This window comes from Neovison vison, chromosome 8 (assembly GCF_020171115.1).
Source record: "Neovison vison isolate M4711 chromosome 8, ASM_NN_V1, whole genome shotgun sequence".
In the NCBI taxonomy this organism is placed as follows: domain Eukaryota; kingdom Metazoa; phylum Chordata; class Mammalia; order Carnivora; family Mustelidae; genus Neogale; species Neogale vison.
In genome coordinates, this window is record NC_058098.1 from 3,349,478 (window position 1) to 3,373,499 (window position 24,022).

Genomic DNA, 24,022 nt, shown 5'->3' on the forward strand with positions numbered 1-24,022 from the left:
AATTCTACAGCCCAGAGCACATCAGGGGCTCCCGAGGTCACAGAGGTCACCGTGTTCTGGTCCCCTGTGCCTTCCCCAGCTCAGTACCTTTGCATGAGCTATTCCCTCTCTTACAATGCCATTCCCTGCTTTTCTCAAGGAGCCAATCATGCCTCGGCTCAACGGTGCCTCCTCACCTGAGAATGCTCAGATCGTCCAGCCCCAAACGAGGCCCAGCCCACCGCACCTCCCCCAGCACCTGCTCAGGTCCTCCACGGCCCCACTGGGAGCGAGTGACCTCTCTAGGGCTGGAGCACATGCCCGCCGGCCTGTTGCCCCCTCCCCACTGGGCAGAAAGTGCTGAGTGCTCAGGCCCCCCATCTACTCGGCGCCCGGCACACAGCAGGCAGTCAGGACTCCTGCAGGAACCCTGCTCTGCCTTCATTCTCAACAAGGAGGACTGCTCAATCAGCCTCTTGGGGAGTTAAGAAATAATCTGTAAACTGTGTAACAAGTGGGAGCGGAGGGCCTGCTGCTCTTGGCAGCTCCCCCCACCCCCATCGGCTCTGTCTCCGTGTCCTAGATGCTCTGGAATCTGCAGGGCTCCAAGGATGGGAAGGAGACCGGGGCCCCGGGGACCGCTAGAGACAGAAGCTGGAGACCAGCCCTTCCCAGGCTGGTCCCCAAGGCCTCGACTAATCCCACATGCACAGCTCCCTTGTTAATGGTTTCCAGCCATAGCTAACAAGCACGTGCTCAGCAGTGAGCCCTGGCGGGAGCTGAGATGCCGTGCCCCCTGGGGTTTGCTCCTCAGGACACTGACCTCCCTCCCCTTCACCAAAGACACCCCGTTATCCAGGAATCAGACCTGAGCCAGGCTGCCAGGGGTCACCCCAGCCTGTGGCCAGCTGGTTGCCGGACCCTGAGCTGGGCTTCTCCCTTGGAGCCTGGGGCCCCTTCCCGGGGTGGGTGGGGTCCCGGGAAGGGCACCGGCCTGTGGGCTGGTCCTCTGTGTTTACTTGGTCACTTAACTTGCTATCACCGCCAGCTGTGTCATTGTCGCCACACCTGTCCTCCGTGGTCCAGTGCCCCGGCCACAGTTCCTGCTGTGGACGCGAGGGGGCAGGGGCAACGGTACAACCTGGCGCAACCCAACGTCCCACAGAGCCGGGACTGGCAGGGTGTGAGTGAGGATGCCGCCCGCGGTGAGTGAGGGAAGGAAGTTTCTGGGCCCTTTGCAGGGAGGGTGTTGGGGTGGGAGGGCCCGAGAGCCAGCCTCTCTGCAGGAAGAGCTTAGGAGCCCGGAGCAGCTGGGCTCTGGTTTCCAGTAAGAGCCAGGATGAGGGCCTCGACCCTCCCAGTGACCCAGAGGCCTCCTAGGGAGGGCAGGCCCCAGTGTGGTCAGCAAGGACACTTGTCCCAAGCCAGCCTCCCTGCCCCGGCCTGCAGGGACTCCGGGATGGCCAGTGACTTGTGTGCCCCGTGAGTCTGGGCGGTGAGTGGGTCACAGGTGTGCCCAGTGCTGACCCACCCCAGCCAGGAGGTGACCCGGCAAGGCTGAGCAGCTCCCGCCGTTGGGGCCCACAGAGCTCAGCCTGCGCTCCCATGGCGGCTGGGGAGGCAACGTCAGCACAGAGACATGGCAACCGGGGTACTCGCTCCCTCTCCCCCACACTCACCGGACGTCGTCTGCTTCAGCTTTTCGTTTTTCTTCTTCCTCCATTTCCAGGGCTTGAAGATCCTGCCCAGGGTGGCCAGTCTGCTGTTCCTCCTCACCGGGGGGGTTCGGATCCCTGAGACCAGATACTCGGAGCGCGCTGGGGGGGCCTGGTCCATCTCATCTGGAGGGGAACACCAAGGAGGAGCTCAAGTGATTACCAGCCCTACATGGCTCCTTGGGCGGGGGGGTTGCTGAGGTGACTTCCCTCACCCAAGGGACCACCAGTGACTCTACAAAGCCTGGGGCTCATTGCCATGGGTGAGTACCCACAGGTGGCACATACCAGCGCCTGAATTCCTGTGCCCCTTCTAGGGAAACCCTCCCCCCTGGAACCCTTCTGTGGCCTGCCAGAAGCCCTCCCCCAAGTTTGCACTTGGCCACAGCAGTTTGAGGACTTCTCCAATTCCCTGTGAAATCTCTGCCCACCCCAGGACCTTTGCTCATGCTATGCCCTCCACCTGTGCTGCTCTTCTGGTCTTCTTTGCCCTATCAACTTCAGCCACTCTGCTAAATCTGACTTTCTCTACAAGGCTGCACCTTCTCCTGCCCCACACAAGGTGCAGAGCTTTGCTTTCTGCTCCTGAAGCTACTTGTGCCAGCATCGAGGAGTTGCAATGGTCCCTGGGTGCCTGCCCTCCCGCTCAGCTGTCAGCTCTCTGCCTTGACCCTCAGCAGAGGCCTGGCCATGGTCCTCACTGGAGAGCCATGGAAGGAGCTAGTTCATGAACAGGCCAAGGAAAGTAGCTCTCCTTTGGATCCTTGTTCAGAAAACTACGCTGTTTTCACACTCTGTGGGACACATAGAGATGGACATCCAAGGACGCTCGTGGTGCCAAGACTGGTATTATCGACAGGCCACTGCTAAGTCACTGATCATCCCTCCCCTCGGCGACCCATGTATGGACATGGAAGGAAAGGAAGCAGAGAGGCAACCAGGCCACGGTCGATTGCTAAGTCAAGAAATCACACGCAGCGTCACACAGCACACGCCAGCAACGTGCGTGAGGCAGTCGTGCGGAGAACACGGCTGCGCAGAACATGTCTGCGGGGCCCTCAAGCCAGAGGGGACATGCGCTACTGGGGCCTGGGAGAGAGGAAGACATGAGCTTCACGACTGGCCCTTCAGGGGTTTAGGATGTGTTCACGTTCGAAGAAAGAAGGTTCGTTAGAATGGAGAGCAACGCAGCGGACAAGACGGAGTCATCAGAGGGCCGCGTGAGACACCCTGCGCTGCCCCCACGGCCCACTGGACCCTGTCCACCGGGTGTGCCTAAGGCCGCGCTCAGGCCAGCGCCCAAGCGGATGGAGAAAGAAACTTCAGTTGCCCCAAACCCCTCCTGGCACAGGGAAGGGACCTTTCTTCCGGCAGTGACGAGGCTCCCAGTGCCCTAAATTTCAACCTTTCCGTGTCCCTTGGGCGCACGTTCACACCCCTGTCCGTGCTCCCCGGTGTGACTGCTGGCACACGTGCCTGAACCTGGCCAGGACACTCCGTGCAGACGTGTGCACACACACACACGCGCGCACACACATGTTGCCCAGCACACACGCTGCTCCCCACAGACAGGGCAGGGGGCTTACATGGAGCCAAGAAGCCCCAGAGGGACCCGAGGCTCCCAGCAGAACAGGGCTGGAATGAGGGGTCTCAGGAGGGCTGTCAGCAGAAGGAGGCCCCCAGAGGGGCCAGGCCCTGTAACGGGCTGGTGGCCATCAGATCTAGCCCCGTGCCCCACGTGACAGGGGACCCAGGGACACGCGACCCCGGGGAGCAGCAGTCAGACGATCCCGGAGGTCTGACACCTATCAGCAGCCCAAGGCTCCTGGCAAGGCACCCGCAACTTTGGCCTCCAGTTTCCATGTCTGTAAAATAAAGATAATGAACATCCCAGATGCCTTGTATTGAAAGGAAGATTCAGGGTGACCACAGAGACCGGAAACTCAGGTAAACACATTCAACACAAAGTTCACTGAGAGCATGTTACAACCCTGCATTACAGCATCGTCTACATTCTAAGGCTCTGTAGACACACTGGTTACCGTACCGTGCTGGCGTGGGGGGTCTCCCAGTAGAAGTTTTCCTGGTGGTTTATATTATACAAGAAGCACGAGAATAATGATGGGGCGGAAGTCAGTCCGGGCTTGTTCCGGGTCAGGGACCACCCGACTTCCCCTCACAGTAAATCTGTAAGATACAGACTCTTATCCATTGTACAGATGAGCACACTGAGGCTCAGAGCCGTGAGCCACCCTACTGACTCACAGAGCGAGGAAATGCTGCAGGTCGGCATGACCTTGAGCAGTGTCATTCCAGAGCCCCCCTCCTTGTATCTCTAATCTGTTTCTAGGGTGACTGTAAATTTGTGCCCAGAGCAGGACGCAAATGGGAAGACACGACAAAAGGCACAAACCAGGACCGTCCCAGCCCACCAGGGCGTGTGGCCACTCTCTAGCTGTTACTGTTAACTGTACGGCAGAGACCGTGTCCACGGTGGCCGACAAAGCAACCCCGTGTGGAAAAACAAGCCTGGGGTGACTTGAGGGAGAAAGCAACTTAGTTGAGCTCATTTTCCCGCGTGTCCCCAGCACCCTACAGGGGCGCAGGAAGTGTGGGCGAGGGAGGGAGGGAGCGGGAGGAGCCTCGGGGCGTGGGTCACAGACTCCCCACCACTGGCTCCCCAGCTCTGCGCTGCAGGCCTCCAGGCACAGGAAGCAGACCCGTCCCAGAGGCCATTCATTCCGTGTTATTATTCTCTCTTTTCCTTTCCACCCACAGAAGCGGCCAGAGCCACATGGCCCCGGAAGGCTGCTGTCCTGCAGGCATTTTGACACAAGGGGGAAGAGAACAGGCCAGGTCCCCCCAAGCCTCCAGGCTGGTTGGAGGAAGAAGATGAAGATCCCCAGAGAGGCACCTGGGGACAGTGCACTGCTGTTGTCACTTGGTTTACAGCTCACAAAAGATGGGGGTGGGGGTACCAGAAACACAGGGCCCACAAGATGAGCATCTGCAGAAATCCAGAGGAAGGGAGTTCTGGGCAGGACCATAGCACCCAGGGCTTAGAGACGCCACGAGGGCACAGGAGAAAGGCACACTTGGGGCTCTGAGCTTCCTAGCAGCCAAAGCAAAAAGGAGCAGCACACAGAGTAAACCACAAATAGGACCCCAAATCCCACCCCACTGGCTACCCACATCACCAGAACTCCGGTCCGGGCCACCAGCAGCTCCCCCCAGATGCCCCCACGGGTGTTCTAGCCAGCCCCCTCCCACAGTCCCCCCACCTCTTTAAAAACGGTATTCTAGTCACACCACTTTTCTGCACGTTCCCTGCCCTTTCCCTTCTCCTATAGCACAAACAGCAGATCGATCGCCAAGCCAGGACCGCTCCCGACGTCTTCATCCCGCCCCTGCCCACTCACCTCTACCACGCTCTGCCCCGTGACTTTATCATCGTCCTCGCCGGGCAGTAACGTCTCTGGCGTGCTACGGAAACCATACGGTGCAGTCATGCAGAACCCGGGGGCTCCGACCGGGAACCCGGGCTCACATCCGGGCTCGGTCTCTCATGGATGGGAGTGGACGTGCTGACCCCGTCTCCTCCCCGCACCCTCGCGCCTCCCACGGCCTTGCTGGGGAACTGAGGGCACCGCACTTCCCATGTCCTTGCCTGGGGCTCGGCCACGTGGCTCGCTTGACTCCCTGCTCCCCCCACCACACCTCTGTCCCTGGCGGCTGGAGCGGGTACTTGGTCCTCACACACAGCCGGAGCACAGAAGGGGCCCTACTCAGGGGCTTGAACCTGACCCAAAATTCGGAAGGAGCCCCTGAGGTCTCTTCATCTCCATTTACCAAGTATCCCACATGCTGGGCCAGGACAGACACCTTCCTGTGAGCAACTCCTCGGGGGCCCTGCTGTCACCAGGGAGCGAAGCCCAGGGGGCAGCAGGCTCCAGCACCTCTCCCCCGCACCCCGGGAGGGATGCCCTCTCCCTGCCACCTCCCCCAGTGGGGCTCAGGCCCAGGGACTGGCCCAAGGAGAGAAATTTCAGAAGAGACGCTGTAGCATCCAGCGAAGCAATTCTTCACCGGCACCTCGAGGGCAGAGGGGGCATCAGTGTGTCACTGACCGTGTGCGTGGGGATCCATGGGAGCAAGAGGCGGGCATGCACCCTCCTGGGCACAGAGTGGCCCACGCACTCGAGGGCACACAGGCGTGGCTGGGGCCAATGTGGCGGGCGGGCACGTTCCCGCGTGTGTGTCCCCAGACGGCAAGCAGGGCGGGGTGGCCGTGCACGCCGACCCCGTCCCCCGCCCACGAGTTCAGACGCCATCTCCCTGGGGCTCGGGAGGAAGCCGTTCCCCGCGCCGGGAGCCTCCCGGAGGTGCAGACGCGTTAGCAGATCCCTCGAGCCTCCAAGGAACACGGGGCTGCGCCAGGGCCACCTCTGCCACCTGGGAAGCATTAGCAGGTAATTAACGGAAACTGTTTCCCACAGCTGCATGCGGAAGTCAAACAGGCCCCCACGGAGCAGGCAGGGGCCTCCTGGGGCTCCCGGAGGAGGGATGGGGCGGGTGGCCGGCCCCGCCGACACGAGACGGCTGGAGCTAAGGGGGCAGGCCCCAGCCCGCAGCTGGGACCGCGCCGGCCCTCTCCTGGTCCCTGGCGCCCGCCCTGCCCACCTCCCCCCACCAGTGGGTCCCACAGACGTGTGGCCCCGCGCCGTTCTAGAACAAGGCAGGGAAGGACGCCGATGCCCCGTGACTGAGCTCACTGGGCTACCGGCTAACGGTCCTGCCTGGCCCCGGGGCCAGCCTCTCCTCACGCCATCCCCTCCACGCTTGCTCTGATGCTCTAGGATGTCGTCCCGGGGCGTCTGGCTGATTGCGGTCGTCCGTCCTTCCCACCGGGACGAACAGGAGCTGCGGCCGTCTTGCTCACCGCGAGCTCTGGGAGGTGGAGCCGCCGTGGCGGGAGCCTGGACGCAGCCCCGTCCGTCTGACTCCAGCGTCCCCTCCTGAGTGAGCTCCCGCCTCCTCATCTTCTATCCACCGACCTCCTGTCTCTCTTCTTGCCCTTCCCCTTTCCCCAGAACACGGCGGAAGGCAAGTCCCCCACCCCCCGCTGATGCCCGGGCCGCCTCGTGGGGGAGGCAGTGCCCTCCGCGTCCAGCGATCCCGACGCCACCGCGGTCGCTGCCCTCACGGATCCGCAGGCTCCTCCGTCCGCTGTGGGCTGAGCCTGCCGGGGCCGGGGCCGGGGCCGCTTTGCGGGAAGCGGACTCGCTCACGGAAGGGGAGGAAGACGCGAAGAGGGAAACAACGAGGGAACTTCAGATTATGGACTGACTCATGTCAGAACTTGGCACGCCGACCTCCACAGGGGGGTCTCTGTCCTCCGTGAGCCTTCCTGGCCCCAAAGACTCCATCTCTCGATACTCAGCGACCGCCTCCTGTGAAGCAAGCACCTGCCAGCTGTGCTGGGACCACCCCCCCCCGGCCCCCCCCTCCCCCTCCCCCCGCCGGTCCGTCCACCACAGAGAAAACCAAGATGCCTGGAATTACCAGGAAGAACAAGTCGGGGGATGATACGTGCAGAGGACATGATTCTTCCTGCCCGGGGGCCGGGGTGGGGGCAGTGAGAATCAGAGGCCACTGGGGGCCCAGGTAATACTTGATCTGGGCCTCAGAATTTGACAAGGATTTGTAAATCCATCGACGTGCGACAGGAAGTGGTATCTGGGCAGTGGGAATTACGGCCGGGAAGCACGATCTGATGTCCCCAGTCCCAGAGGTTCCAAAGAAGCCCAGAATCCCTACACAGAAAATCGAGGTCCACATGGAGATGACAACTTTCTACAGTGCCAGTTAGCGACCGACACGCACACACACATACACGCGCATGTGCGGACACACGCGTGCGAACACACACATGCACATGGACCACACACGCACAGACACACGCACACGCAGACACACATACATGCAGACACACATGCGCGTCCACGGGCGCACGCACACACACACAGACACACGCACACGCAGACACACATACATGCAGACACACATGCGCGTCCACGGGCACACACATGCGGACACACGTGCGCTCACGGACACACACACACACACACACACACACACGGACATGCGCAAGTACACCCACACGAGTCGGCCGCCAGCACCACAGGCCGCACATAGCAGGAAGAACGTGATCTCCGAGTAAGAAAGGCATCTTCTAGTTGGGAATACACTGGTAAGAGAAAAGGTAACCATTCTGTCTCATCCTTGGTGTTCCTCTCTGCCCAGCGTGGGTCTGTGCACTTGAACCTGGGAGGCCTCAGCTGGAGCTCGGGGTTCCCGGAATGGGAGTGAGAGGGGAGGCTGGGGCCCGGCCAAGAAGAGTCGTGTGGGGCCAAGACTGAAGCCCTGAGGATGGGCAGTCGCTAAGGATGAGCAGTGGAGAGGCCTCAAAAGTGTGGTGTGGACGGCCGGAGGCAGGGGCCCAGGCTGCAGGCGGGGGGCCCTCGGAGAAGGGACAGGCAGGGGAAGCGGGGAGGACCGGCACAGAAAGGAGGGAGGGACCCAGAGATGTTGTTGAGACAGAGTCGTCTCCCGAGCCGGGAGAGCCATCAACAAGGGACGTGAACACACGGGGAAGAATCCAGAAAACAGAGACGGGCCACAGCAACACCTCTGGGACACTTGCTGTGTTGTGTGACAAGCCACGTCCCGAGCCCCTACCGGGAAGGAGCTCATTCCATTCCTATCAAGCCCCTAGAAGGCAGGTCACCATTTCCATTGCCCCCATCACAGGGACACAAATGGAGTCAGAGAGATGGGAAATCATTTCCGCAGGTTACGCAGCGAAGGTGAGAGTACGCTCGGACGTCAGGACACCGCTGGCGAAACCCGCATCCGACGCCCTGCGTCAGACCCCACGGACGGGAGGATGACGTCCCCGTCAGGGGTACGGGCTGTGCGGTGAGAGCAGGCGCTGAGACCATCCCCAGAGCAGCCCAGACTAAGGGCACGGCCTGGAGCATCAAAGGCCGCCGCTCGTGTCCAGCCTGAAAAAGCTGTGGTTTGATGTCTGTCACAAAGAGGTGCTGGTGTTTCAAGTGACCCATCACCCGGATGGGTCTGAACCTCCTAAACCAAATTTTCAAAATGGACTTTAAGTCTCCCAGATGTGAAAATATGGCTGGTTTGACCTTCACTCCTCCTGGAAATCGCTCGAGTGACAGCTGAAGGGCAGGACATGTGGGGGGTACTGACCAGTACAGGCAGGAGCAGGACCACACCCGAACACGTCCAGGAAGGAGGGAGGCACTCCGCGGCATCACGGCTGGGGTGGACGCGGGCACTGGCCACTGGGGTCAGAAGGGGGCCGGTGGGGGCAGGAAGAAGGGTGAGTGTATTCAAAAGGGGGGAACCTGTAAGGGCCGATGGCCGTCTTCCCAGAACTCCTGCAGGCTTTCTCCACTGCTCTTCCAGCCTGCCCCCCAGAACCTGCAACCCATCACAGCCCCTGCGTGGAAAGGCACAGCTTCCCCGGTGCAGAGGCCACAGGGCCCCCATGGCAGGGAGTACATGAAGGAAAGAGTCAATGCACGCCTGAATGAGAGGGCTGGATCCTGCCGCAGGAAAACAGACGTGGGATCAGAATGCAGGTCACTGGTTATCAACAGCGACCGGAGTCACCTCTGCACCCCTCGATAGTGGGGGATAATTCAATTCCTAAGCAATGTCCAGGCTTCACGCTGCCGCACCCCGTCTCCCAGCTGGGCCACAGACAGACGGCGTCTCCCTGCTGTGTCCTGCTCGTCAGTCGAGGGCTAAGAAACACAAGAGCCTGGCTGGGCTTCAGGGAGAACGGTGGCCCCAGAATATCGTGCATCGAGTGGATGCTTAATTGTAGGAGAACGCGGTTTTGAATGCCCAAGGGGAGCCGCCAAATTCTTCAGCATGTCTGTTCCAAGCGAACAACCCCAGGGGACAGGGACCGAATTTCCAGCTCCATTTGACATTTAAGAAGAGGAGGCTGGGGTCGGGGGGCAGGGGTAGGACCCAAGTTAGACAGTCACACAGCTGGTAAGTGGTGGGACTGGCCCGGGAGCCTAGGCTTTCCGACATAGAGCTCACCCGCGGGGCGTGACACAAGTGTTTCCCAATGCACGTTCCATGGAACCCTGGCATGGGAGGGGCTCTGCGGTTGAAGGCAGGTGGGAAAACACTGTACATGCTGAAAGCCCTCCCTGAAGGACCACCACATACTATCACAGCAAACAAATGCTCTGAGAAGTCCTGCAGTCAGCAACTCTATTCAGCTGCTTAGCCAGCTTTTCCTACACAGATGGATCAGGCCTGTTGACGCCTTGCTGCCCAGACAGCCATAACCACACCCCGGCTGGAGAGAGAACGGATTTGGAGCAGTAGATGGCAGAGGAAGCAGTTTATACGTACTCCCGCTAAGAAGTGTACACGGCAAATTTCTTTTTGGAATATAAACGTCTTGTCCCCAATATCTGTATTCCAAAGACAAAGGGGATCCTCTGAGACCTTCCTAGAAGTTGCGCCTTGAAACTCCCCGTGTCTCCAAGTGTCCGCTAGCTGCCCGAGGCCCCGCCACGGCAACGGTGCAAACATAAAGACCAGACAAAGAACCGGCTACATCCTGACACTCGTGGAGAAACCAAGGCATCATTCAAGCGGTTTCTTTCTTCCTCGCATACACTGTGGAAAAACCAGCCCATCTGATGAGAAGGCCCATCTGTTTAGCATCAACCCCATAATTCTGCCAATGGTCGCTGGTGTCTGCCAGACATATGGCCGGTTCTCCAAGTGAAAATCAGCTCAAATCTGTAAATCAAGCGGGTCTGGAAAGGCTGTGTGGAGTCTGGAACCAGGAATAAAAGCAGGAGGAGGGTGGGCTCAGGGAGGGAGAAGGGGCGGACGGGAAAGGCACCTTTGTCTTCACCAGCTCTGGCGTTTGCCGGGGTTGGGCTCAGCAGGAAAGTCTGTATTTGCACATCAGCAAACGCTTACAGAAATTATTTAGCAAGAAGCCCACGGACTTTGCAAAGACTAGGAATTGCTTTTAGAGGCAGCCCCTGAAGATCCTCTCAGACAGAGGAGAGAATGAGTGTTCCGGAGACAGGAAACCGTCCAGCAACGCACCAGGAGACCCCGGCATCGCGATGTGAGTCTAGACCAACGATACCGCCCAGCATCTTCAAAGCCCAAGTTCCCAGCCCGGACTTTCCAAACCAAAGTGTAAGAGGAGGCTCTTAGACGCCAGTCCAAGCTTAAGGGCAAATGTCAGTTTTTTTAAAAGTACGCATGTCTTAGCATTTTTCTGAGGAAATTGAACATGTTTAAATGCTGGGGAGATTCTGAGCCAATAGATCCGTACTTTGAAAATGGGTCCCACGTTCGTTTTGCTCAGGTCAGGGATGGGCAAAGGTTCTCACATGTAGCTCGCATCTATCTCCGGTGCCGTGGGCCACACACTCTGTGTTGTGACTGCCCAGCCACCGACGAAAGCAGCTGCAGACGGTGCCTAAGTTAATAGGCCTGGACATATTTTAATGAAACTTTATTTATAGGCACCAGTGGAAGACAGATCGGCTGTGTTTACCCACTGTTTGCCAGCTCCTGCCATAGGTGGTCCCTTTGGAAACGTCTTCAGGGAAAAGGTACCCGCTGGGCGTTCGGAGAAGAACGAGGGGGAGCGGGAGTGGTTTGTGCTCAGGATCCTTTACTCCCACTCCTGAACCCTGGGTTCCGGGCCAGAGTCATTCCCGCCTCCAACTCTGCGGCCTCCGACAGGTTTCCCAGCGTCTCTCTGCTACACCTGGCCCCCCAGGCAGACAGGGTCTGTGTCACTTTCCTGCTTAGAGTCATAGTGGCCTTTAGGATGACACACAAGACCGCAGCAGTGACCCCAGATTCTGGAGTCTGCTTCAAGCTTACCTCCCACCACGCCCCTGCCTCACCCCACGGATTGCCGCCTCTCCTCTGCTTCACCCTGCCCGAGCTCTCCCGTCGTAAGGCTGCCCCCATGCCAATCCCTCCGGAAGCAACGCTTGTCCCTGATGAACTCCTACTCACTCCTCAGGGTCCCGTCCTCCATACCCACCTGTTAGGCTTCCTGTTACGTTTTGCACCACAGACTCCGGTACAGTTTAGAATTTGCTATCCATCTGCCCGTTCATGAGTGGAATGTCCTCCTTTGCTATCTGACCAGGAGAGCAGGGACCCAGGATGTCCCACGTAACTGCCTCCCCAAGCCCGAAAACAGAGCCCAGGAGGGCTCAGCAAAGCTTCGGCAAGTATTTGAGAAGCAAAAGGAAAGGAGAAGCCGACATCTCTGTGCCTGTGCTCGAGTTCACGGTCTCTAGCCATGGGGAAGGAGTGCAGGCACCTCTGAGGTGTAAAATCCTACAGAACAAGACGTGTTTTTAAGGATTTGCCGAGCTAGGCTCCCTCCCCAGTTTGCTGACCCTGCAGCCACACTATGTTTTAGCCTGGCACTGCCCCCCACCCCCATGGTTGACTTGTGGCTGCCCCTGAGAGCAGAAGCCGCTGTGCCTGAGAACATTGCTGTGTCCCCGTTTTGTTGTCACTGTGGCTCCCAACTTCACCACAGACCCTCGTCCTGGCCTGGATCCCCCGGTGGCTGTCACAGAAGCGACAAGAAAGTTGACCCCAGCCCAGCCAGGTAGCAAGTCCGCACAGCTCACATTTTCCGGGAACATGCCACGGCCGGTGACACCTGTCTCCTTGGAGTGTGCTCAGAGTCTCTGGCTGTGCCTGGGAGCTAGCCTCCTGGTGCCCCCCAGGACAGGCCAGCCCCAACGAATGGAAGCACGGCTAACCTCAGCCCCAGCCACTGCTCTCCGTCATTGCGGGGCACCCAGGAGCCGCTCTGGTGAGGCGGCCAGCTCTGCCCACTCCCACTGAAGAGTGGGAGACTGGACTGATTAACTGATTAACTCACACTTGAGACAACTTGGCTGACCATTGACTCTGGGCCCAACACCTAACCCTGTGCTCCCAGGCCCAGGGTCGGAGGGTGGGGGGCGGTGGCAAAGGCAGAACGGGCACCCAGACATTACGATGCTGGTACCTACATCCTCTGCTGCTCATCTGCCCCCGTGCCGGGCCCCCTCATGGCTCCCAGGTCCCTGCAACATCTGAGCCCACCTGACCCAGCTCCAGTGGCCTCCGCTGCCGTTAGAATAAATTCCCACTTTGTGCTTCAGCCCCTGCGGGCCCTTTCCACCTCTAGAGCCCTGTACTTGGTGATCCCTGGAGGGACCCTCTCCTTCCCCCTCTGCCAGTCACCTCCTCCTGGTCTCTCGGCTTTGGGTGCCAGATTCTCCTCCACAGGGAGGCCCCTGGAGCTACAGCACAACCAGGCTCTGCTGGGCAGAGCTCCACGGGGAGCTCTCCCTAGGACTGTCCCTGCAGGAGAGGCCCCGCCCACAGCCGGTCCCACCCATGACAGGCCCCGCCCACAGCCGGCCCCGCCCACAGCAGGATCTAGAGAGTTCTGGAAAGGAGCAGGGAAGGATGGAACAGAAGGGCCTCCACGGTGGAGGTGCTCTATGGGCAAGGCGAGGTCGGTCTCAGCCTCAGGTAAGTTTCCGGCCAACTTGAGGACACCTGAGGACGCCTGGCACGAGTCCTGAAGACCCAGCGGGAGGCAAACGAGCTAGTCAACGTGGAAGAAGAGGCTTGCTTGGATGCACCATGTTTTGTGTCTCCATGCATCACGCCGCTGCGGACATTCGCAGGCACGTTTTTGCTGGAAGACCTATTTCCAGTTCTTCTGGACGCACACATGGAAGCGTGACCACTGGGTCTTAGTCCTATTTGAGCAGAGGCCAGCCTGTCTCCCACATGGCTGCACTGAAGCGCCACGACTTGGATGAACACCCAGAAGGGCATGCCCAGCGAGAGGCGCAGTCCCAAAAGACGTGCATGGGTATGAAATGGCCAGAATAGGTAAACGTGGATCGGTGGTCACCAGCGCTGGCTGAGGGGAGGGACACGGGGTGATGGCTGATGGGTCGGGTTTCTGTTTAGGTGATGAGAAAGTTCTGAAATCGGAGGTTGCACAACCCTGTGAAGGTACTGGAGGCCACAGAACTGTACCCTTTATAATAGTCTAACAGCTAGGGAAACCGAGGCAGAAGACAGAATTCGTGATCTGGAGGACAAACTGAGAGAGAAGAGGGGTCAGGAGAAAGCATGGGACAAACAGCTTAGAAGCCATGAAAACAGGATTAGGGAAATAAATGACGCCACGAAACATTCCATCGTCACAATTATTGGGATCCCTGAGGGGGTAGAGAAAGAGAGAAGACTAGAAGATATAGTTGAACAAACTATGGATGAAATTTTTTCCAATTTGGGGAATGGAACCAATGTTCATGTCCTAGAGGCAGAAAGAACACCCCCCAGGGTCAACGGATCTAGAAAGACCTCAAGGACACTTGATTGTGAAACTGACAAATCATAATTTTAGACAAGAGCATCTGAGGGCAGCTGGGGGAAGAGATTCCTTAAGTACAGAGGAAGGTCCATCAGGATAAGGTCAGACCTGTCCACAGAAACCTGGCAAGCCAGAAAGGGCTGGCAAGACATATTCAGGGCACTAAATGAGAAGAACATGCAGCCAAGAATACTTTATCCAACAAGACTGACATTCAAAATGGATGGAGAGATAAAGAGCTCCCAAGACCGGCAAGGCTTAAAAGAGTATGTGACCACCAAGCCGGCACTATAAGAAATATTAAGGGGGAGGGGTTCTATGAAGAACCCAAGAGTGACACAGAAAAGAAATTTATAGAGACAGTCTATAGAAACAAAGACTTCACAGGTAACACGATGTCCATAAAAACATATCTTTCAATAATCACTCTCAACGTGAATGGCCTAAATGCATCCATAAAATGGCACAGGCTTGCAGATTGGATAAAATGACAGGACCCGTCCATATGCTGTCTACAAGAGACCCATTTGGAACCTAAAGATACATCCAGACTGAAAGTGAAAGGAAGGAGAAGCATCTTCCATGCCAACGGGCCTCCAAGAAAGCTGGGGTAGCGATTCTCCTATCAGATAAATTAGATTTTAAACTAAAGACTGTCGCCAGAGATCAAGCAGGACACGACAGCATTCTGAAAGGGGCTTCCCACCAAGAAGATCGAACAACTCTAAGTGTTTATTTCCCCATATGGGAGCAGCCAATGACATAAGCCAACAGTTCATCAAGATAAACAGTCATATTTCTATGCATACATCAATAGTAGGGGATAGAGTAGTTAAAATGTTAAATTTAGGGGTGGCACAGTCGGTTCAGCATCTGACTCTTGGTTTCGTCTCGGGTTGAGGTCTCGGGCTCCCAGGATCAGGCTCCGCGCTCAGCAAGGGGTTTGCTTGCGATTCTCTCTCCCTCGCCCCTTTCTGCTCGTTCTGTCTCTCTCTTTCTAAAATAAATAAATCTTTTTTAAAAAATTAGAGAATATTAAATTCAGGTATTTTAAAAATGTTAAATGGAGGTCATTTTACCTCTATTAAAACAAAAAGCATGTCCTGACCCAGTGGTGCCCCCTGTCGTGTATAAGGCAGGGTCAGACTAATAAAACTGACCCAGAAGAGCGGTGGTTTCTGGGTAGGAACAAAGGTCCAACAGTCCTCCCCTTGCCCCTTCGCCCGCGTCTTGAGCGTGGCGTGCCCCAGTGCTGAGGAAAGCCGGGTCCCAGAGAGTAACTCACGCGATCCTTCTAGACCCACAGGTCTGCACAGAGGCGAGCAGCCTCCCCATGCCCTTGACGCCGGTCGCCGCCCCGCCTGGCCTCTGCCTTCACGTCCGCCAACCCAGCCCTTCACTGAGCCAGGACTCTGGGGTCCAGGAGGAAGCCAGCCGGGATGCCGAGCGGTAACCCCCACACACATCCGGGCTGTGGCTCAGGCAGATCTGAAAGGGCCACACAAGCCTAAAGTCTCGTGCAAACTTCGCAATTACCCTAAATTAAAAATGCACCGAGGATCACCGATTTCAGGGCGTCCTGGCTGGGCTCTCACGATGCCGCGCGGAGGCACCGCTTCGGCTGGCGAGCACACGCGAGCTCCTGAGCGAGCGCCTCGGAAATCGGGCGGCGGCCCCGTTCCACTACGCCTGAGCAGGGAGTCGCTAGAAGGAATCAGACTCAAGACCAAATGGGAATGAGTCTGGGTAAGCACCTTCCAGTCGGAAAAACACAGTGTGTGAAGCTACCTGCAAAGAGGCAGCTTGGAGACTCACAGGCACACCTTTTTCCAAAACATCTTCACTGCCCATAGATCTTGCATGTCCATAGGAGCCACGTGCCAAAGCAACAAGCAGAGCCGGGGAGGGCTAAGTGACTGGCCCAGGATCACACGGCACCGGCTGACGGCCGCGGACGTGAACAGCGGGCTTCGCATCTTACCGGGCGAAGGAGATTTCTACACATCTGCGCCGCTCACCCACCCCCGAGCCCAGACCAGAGCGTAACAAAGTGCACGCCTTGTCCAGCTGCTTTTGCAAACTCCACATACGCTGTGGACCCCAGAATGATGCCAGCCCTCCCCACTCAAATGCCTTTTAAAAAGTCATTACTCTCAAACTCCCTTTATAAACACCAAATGTTGAAAGGTCTTGGGTCACGGTTTCCAGCCTAACGAGCGAATCCCTACGTGGAAGTTTACATGTGCTGTCGGAACGGAGTCCACAGGGACCGCTCGCGTCTCGGCCTCAGAAATCATTTCCTTCCCCATCCATTAAGTAAACGAAGCGGAGCCTGAGACGCTCCCTGTGGGTTGAAATGAACATGGGGAAGGAAAGAAGGCAAGGACCCTGTCCCTGAGGCCTCCGGACCCTGGGCAGCGGAGAACATTGGATGCGGAGCTTCTCACGCAGCCGGGAGCTGGGGGTGCTCTTCCCGGGTGCCTGGTCTGTAAATCGCCAGGGAACCGCTCAGGCAAGTGCGACAGGACCTGTCAGAGGTGCTCAGGGACGATCGCAAGCGTGGGTGAGGACATGAGAAGGGCCAAGCCTTCAACACACCGTGGACGGGACGGAAGATGGGGCAGCCTCTGTGGGGAACGGTCTGGCAGTTTCCTGACCACCTGCCCCAAATCACCCTCTGACAATTCCACTCCCGGTGTTTCTCCCAAAGAAGTGAAAGTACACGTCCGCACAAAAACGCCCGTGAGTACTCGTAAGAGCGTTACCCACCATTGCCAGAGAGTGGGAAAGGACAACCCAAGCTTCCACCAACTGATGAACAGAGAAATAAAATATGGGCTGTCCCCACAACGGACCGTTACTGGTCCATATAAAGGAGAGGAGGCTGCACACCTGCTCCCCATAGATGGGCCTCAGAATCATACTAGGTCACAGAAGACCTCGTGTGACACATGGTTTCATTTACACAAATCGAGGGGATGGTGGCACAGGCCTGGGGACATAAAACCACCAAATCGTATCCTCTACGTGGGTGACTTGTACGGTGCGTGAATTATAGCTCAATAAACCTGTTACAAAAACAGAAAAACACAAGACGGTCGAGGCCGGACCACATCGTCTCTGGCTCCATTTCCAGGCCATTTGAGAGCCGTGGGGGGTCATTCCCGACCTCCCTGGAGGGTAGTGTCTCTCACGACAAGTGGACCTCTGGACCCGAGGCTGCTGCCCATAGCTGTGGTCGTCACTGCCCCCTGGTCAGGAGCTCCGTATCAGAGCAAGTGTGAGCGTGTGCCAACATTGTCCACACCCGCCTCAGTTCCTCTCCCCACCACGGACTCGCTCAGGTCGACTCACCTGCTTCTGTAGCTAGAGCTCACTCCCGCCACCCATCCCAATGTCCATGCTTGCTGTGCCACAATCCACTGGCTGCACAAGAGCAGAGTGATGGTCGAAATCACAAATCAGGCCCTGCCACACCCTGTCTACACTGTCTATTGGCTTCTCCCTGATTTGGGATTGAACCCAGACTCCCTGGAGTCCCTCTGGCTTCCCGTTCCCATCTCCTTCCCTCTATTCCAGCCACACAGACCATACTCTGCATTTCTGGAGCATGCCCAGTTGGTGGCTGCCTCAGGGCCTTTGCACCAGCTATCCCCTCCACCTGGAATGCATTCCCCCCAACACTGCCACACTGCTGACTCCTCATCTCCAACTCTCGACTGCACCAATATGCCCTCCCTCCCCACCCACCTTCTTCATGTGGCTTTCCTACTCCCCTCACAGCTGACTCTGAGACTTCCCTTTGGGGGCACACAGTGCTCTCTGATGCCATGTTGTGTATTACCTATTGGCTTTTCCACTGGAATACAAGCCCCTGGAGGGCAAGGGCTCTGACCAGCATCATACGCCAAGGGCAATAGGGTCTCAATACATTTCTATTGGATGCCAGCCACCCCCTGCTCAAAGTCAGCTGCCCTCGGGAGGGGAGCCCAGGAGGCCCCCAGGGTCCTCCCCAGGGGATCTGGTTTTGCCTGCTCTTGGTCTCATCACTGTTCACCCAACCAAACTGGTCACTTTGTGATTCCGAGATCTCTTTTCTTTTGCTTCAAGATCTCCACACATGTCTTCTCTCAGAAAAGCCTTTTTCCCTGCATATTTGGCTGGCCAACTCCTAACTCTGGATCACAGCTTAAACTTCACGTCCTCCCCCAATAAATCTCTTCGGGCTCTGTGCGCCCCCTGCTCTGGGCCCCCAAGCTGTCTATCCCCGCTGCCTTCCATCGAGTCTCACAGAGCACCACTGGCTTCGTCAGAGGTCTTGCTGGAAGCCTCCGTTGAGCGCAGAGCCAGGTGGGGCCACCCCAGTCAGGGCAGGCCCCGCACAGGGTCAGTCCCCGGGAAAGGGCTGTGGGGCGAGCAGCGGCCCCCGCAGGCCCGGCCTGCCCCACGCAGGGCAGCACCTGCCAAGCTTGGACGCCACTCACGGCCAGACAGCCCGCCTGTCGGTGCAAGCTCTCGTGACCTGCCCAAACGTGGACAAGTCTCTTGGCCTCTTGGGGCCACTGGGCTTAGCATCTGTGCGGCTGGGATGACGCCGGCACCCACCGCACACGCGGCTGTGAGGGCAGGGCGAGCGCACGCTGTCGGGACGCACCGAGTGTCCAGCACATGGCCAGGCTTCACAACCCCCGGCGCCCCTCACCTGCTTCGACAGTGGTCTTTCCAGGCCCCTTGGGGGGCCTTGCTGTACAGCGGTCGCTGGCACACAGCAGCTGCTCAAGGAGGAGCGCCTGTGGAATGGGCACCATGGGGATCCCGGGCAAAGCCGCACAGTTTTCAATGGAATCACAAAAAAAGACACTTTGATCAAGTCTTTCATTTTTAGCCACATGTCCCTGGGGAGCAAGGGCGTGGCCACAGAGAGACCGGAGGTAACAGGTTGTGGCCTCTGCCTGGTTCAGTCTCCACCTGCCTGTCCACGTGCGCCTGTGGCCTCCCCGTGGCTGCCGGAGATGTTCACTGATGTGTGAGTGTCCACAGCACAGGCCTGCAGGAGCCAGCAAGCTGCTGTGCGGGCGGGGGTCACTATGCGGGCTGGGGTCACTGTGCGGGCGGGGGTCACTGTGCGGGCGGGGGTCACTGTGCGGGCTGGGGTCACTGTGCAGGATGTGGGTCACTGTGCGGGCTGGGGTCACTGTGCGGGCTGGGGTCACTGTGCAGGATGTGGGTCACTATGCGGGCGGGGGTCACTGTGCGGGCTGGGGTCACTGTGCGGGCTGGGGTCACTGTGCAGGATGTGGGTCACTATGCGGGCTGGGGTCACTGTGCGGGCTGGGGTCACTGTGCGGGCTGGGGTCACTGTGCGGGCTGGGGTCACTGTGCGGGCTGGGGTTACTGTGCAGGATGTGGGTCGCTGTGTGGGCTCAAGCTGCCATATGGACTGGGGTCCCTGTATGCGGGGCTCACCCAAAGAAATGGGGCGCTTTCTGGCCAGGTGTGCTGGCCTCCTGGGAGAAGCTGTTTGGTCCTGGACACAGGGCCCTCCAAGGGTACCGTGGAGCTGAAGCCCCTTCCTCACCTGCAAGGCAGCCGGCACCAAACGCCTCTCCTCCGAGCTCGTCACACACACCCCCGTGAAGTGCCGGAGGCCACAGGGACACGGAAAAGTGAGCACAGGGTCTGCTTCCCAGGAGCTTCCCACAGTCTCATTCGCCAGTCCTGAAAGAGCCAGAGCTCGGAGCCAGGAGCCACTGGTTGGCGGCACAGAGCTGGCCCTGTCGCCGTGGTCAGGCCACAGGCCTCCGCTCATCCCTCAGGGGCTCTCACCCCATCGCTGACGCCCATGACAGAACCCCAAACCGGGAAGGAACCAGCCACTAAAAGCCATGCTTCAGCAAGCCAACCCGACTCACCAGTCCTGTTTCAGCTGCCCCAGCACAGAGGCTTGGCGGGGGCCACTCGCGAGAACCGACCGTTTCTCAGCGGGAAGGTGACCGGGCTATTCCCGCGGCAGCCCTCGGGCTCAAAGGGCAAAATTCAACTCAAACCCCACAGAAACCGGCACAACTGAAATCACGTCAGAAAGGAAAATAAAGGGCCGGGGATCCCCTTTATGGATAAGCCACAAACAAGAGAAAGCGAATTTCAGCCCGCGTGCTGCCTGTCGGCCCCCCCAGTCCCCCAGGGAGGTCCCATCACTCACGGATTCACCTGTGCCACCGGGGGCGACACACTAAATTCCTGGGAATGGGGGGAAGCCTCACGTAACTGTAGTTTTTGACACATTAAATTTTCATGAGATCTGATGGGCTCTTCTCTAGGTAAGCAAGGGCCCTCATGATGACATTCCTGTCCCTTGGGGACAGGGAGGGCTTTCTGGTGACAACAGGCCGCACACAGGCCAACCGCGGTGCCCCACCCACTAGCAGCTGCTTGTAGCACACGACAGAAACCCGCGGAAGGATGCTGATGCCCTTGTTAAAACAGAGCCATGCCAAGTGCGGCTCTGTGCCTTCCTCCACGGCCGGTGGGACTTACCGTATTACGTACACCGGACATTCGCCACCAACACTACTCAGCCGTCGCTGCCTTACAGACACGGCAGTTCCATGTCCAGTTTGACCCAGTCAGGTCAACGCTGGATCTCATTCTATAATGAAGCAACAGGGGCATGAGTAGAACTGGAAATGTTCGCGGAGTTTTCTCCTACATCATCCGTAGGGGCCAGACCAAAGTCTGAGGAATGAGCCCTTCGTGCCGCTGTAAATGGTCGCCCCGTTCCTCTGCCCCCAGGTGCAGGCACGCAAGGAGCGAGTGCCCGTGGCCCTGGCAGGTGGTACCACAGACCCTGAAGCGGCATCTTGCTGGAGCTCAGCCCAAGCACGGCGCCCACACTCTGCGAGGAAATGCTGGGGGTGGGGAGCGAGGAGCCCCTTGCCCGGGAGTCATCCAGAGCCACGCAGGGACCAGGAAAGGAAGCGGGTGGGCTTGGACTCCACTCACCGGGCAGGAAAGATCGTGTGGGCGGCAGAGTGTGCACATGTAAGGACTCAAGGACCCATTCACAGGCCTTGGGGAAGCTGTTTCCGATCTTCCCAAGTGAGAAAGTCTTGGGAAGAAGACAGAAAAGGGAGTCTTGACCTCCCTGCTAGGTGGCCTTAGCCCCCGGCTTCTAAGAACATAGGAGGATATGGCAAACCCAGTTTTCTTACCACCTGGGACCTCTTCCCAAACCTCGTCGGGACACCTGCAAACCCGAAAGGCAGAGCTCTTCCAGGACACCAGGCCACCGCACAGAGGCCATGAGTCCATCCACCGCTACCCTAAACACGAGTGGCGCACGCACGTTTTCAAAGAGCTTCCTCTCGGACACCCGGGTGCCCTGAACCTTCACAGTTTGCCTTCGGCGTTGAAGACTAACAGAAGGCACGATTTGGGAGGAATACTCAAAAACACCTTTCCAACAAAATTCTTCTTGTTACCCCCTTTACTTTCTTCCTCAATGATCTCTAATGAGAGACAGAGCCATGCGCTGTGGCTCCCATCAGCCCAGGCCTCTTGGGGTACGTCAGCTCTGCCACGTGGTGCGGGCACGGCCAGGAGGCTGACTTCACCGCCCTAGTGCCCCAGGCTCCAGGACACATGCAACGACACCATCTCGCGTGCAGGGCTGCTGTGACGATTACAGGAGACAAAGCACACACCACAGGTCCTTGAATGGGAATGCAAAGCTGACCAGAATGATAAATTCAGGGACTGCATCCATGTCAGTATCCCCGGCAGGCAGCTACCCTCCAGTCTGGCACTTGGGGGGAACCAGGGAAGGCCACACACATCCCTCTGAACTATTTCTGACGCTGCCTGAAGACCCACAATGATCTCAACACAAATTTTAAATAGTCAGCCGGCCATTCTCATTATTAGGATCGTTAACCCTGCCGAAAAGGATGCCGTGAATAAACGCTCCAGGATTCCTTCAATTTTTCATGAAAACAATAAATAGCGGTCTCTATGTACTGTTGGTGGCAGAAACAGAATGAGCGTAGGAACAAAGTCACTTCTGAAATAATCTCGCTGTGATGACTGTTTCTGTCTTCCTCCGTGAGGGAAGCAAACTTCAGTTCCCCTCCCTTCATTCATTTACGCGGCCAGTACAGACAGCGCAGCCCGTGCTGGGTGCGGGGACCCATGGCAGAAGCAAGATGGGTTTGGTCTTAATCTGCATTTTCTGCATTTGGTTGGTTTGGCTTTGGTTTGTTTTTTTGGGTATTTCATTTTTTTTTTTTCGTGTTTTTTCCCCTACTAATGTCCTTCCAGAACGCTTTAGAAAGGAAGGGAAGAAGGGCACCTTTATTGAGCACCTAGCATGTGCCCGGCCTTGCATGGGGCACAGGGACTCCACAGCTGAGCAGAACGAGTAGAGCTTGTGTCCCCAGGAAGCACCACAATTTGGTGAGAACAAGCACCATTAAAACAACAACAATCACAGGACTCAACTGCGGGAGGAGAATGGGCTCTGAGCCTGTGCCTGAAGACCCTCAGTGAGCCCGAGGGGCCACACTACCGTCTCTTTATTTCTGCGTTCCGGTGCTCTGACACCAAGAGCTTCGCTGACCCTGAAGGGACAGCCCTCTCCACGCTAGCCAAGCAGTAAACAACTTGCCCACAAGCGTGGTTGGCAGATCAAGCCAAGCAACCTGGAGCCACACCCCAGTGTGCTTCCTCACGGGGTCTCGGGCTCTCGGACACCATCCACTTGCCATAACTCCCCAGGGCCGTGTCCCAGACAAGGGACAGCAGCCCCCGTGCTCCAGAACCCACTGGAATCATCCAACCTAGCCAAGCCCAAGCCTGCTTCTCTGGGACACCGCAGTAAAGGCTCTTGTCCACCACTCCCCCTCGCTCGCAGGGGCTCCTGACCCACCCCGGGGCTTCCCTGTCATTGGCGTGGCTGTGCCCTTCTCTTGGGAACTGTGACGAACTCTCTTTCCAGTGGTAACTGTTAGCCTTATGACATCTCCAAATCTCCACTCATCTACTACATTTAAAACCACAGCCAGCCCATCCCTCACTGAAGAAATGACCTTTCAGAACGAGCAGGGCTCACAGAAGAAGGATGAAAGTAGGAGCAGAGCAGGAAGCATCCCTGAGCCACGTGGGGCACAGCACACCCCAGAGTATGGAAACACGGAAGAAGACCAGGAGGGAAGTGAGCGGGGCCAAGAAGCCGGAGAAGGGGTCAGGGCCAGCACCCGCAGGGAGGGGGTGGGACAAGGGGCCCTAAGGGCAGGGACACACCTTCAACCTGGCCTTGAAAGCACTCCTTTGTCCTAAGCATAAACTCCCTGGCACGTGGCCTCTGGGTTTGGCTCCCACGGGGCCCTTAACACCCAGCAGAGCCTGGTGCACTCAGACATTCAAGAGATTTTTGCGGAATGAATGAATCTTCCCGCTAAGGAAAACAGGGACAAGCCCCCTGCTTCCACCTGCTTGGCTGTCGCTTGGTCTGCAATCATCTGAGAAGGGGTCTTTTCTGAATCTTTTAAGCATCTGCTGGAGCATCAGCTGGATTGACAGAGCCCCCCATCCCCAGCCACCAAGCCACCATGAGGAGGAAATAACGGCAGCCTTGCAGAGAATGGAGGAAGAGGAATCCTTTTTATGAGGCCAACAGGACATCACGGACAGAACCCGAAGAGTGCGTGGCCAGCAGTGGAGGGGGCAGCCCAGACTCTCCCACGCCCCTGCCTGCTCAGATGCTGCCCACGAGCCGGTCAATCAGATACAGAGGTACTCGGGAAGACAAAACTCACACGCCTGCCGGCCTCGTTCC

At 57.8% G+C, this 24,022-nt stretch overlaps 1 protein-coding gene across 1 annotated transcript in view; it reads right to left on the reverse strand.

The window, feature by feature from the left end:
- Positions 1 to 24,022, reverse strand: part of PHACTR3 (phosphatase and actin regulator 3) — a 199,606-nt gene that overhangs the window by 85,315 nt on the left and 90,269 nt on the right. The window contains exon 2 of the mRNA XM_044262737.1: positions 1,659 to 1,820. Coding sequence (XP_044118672.1) covers positions 1,659 to 1,820 — 162 coding nt within the window. The remainder of the gene's footprint in view (positions 1 to 1,658; positions 1,821 to 24,022) is intronic.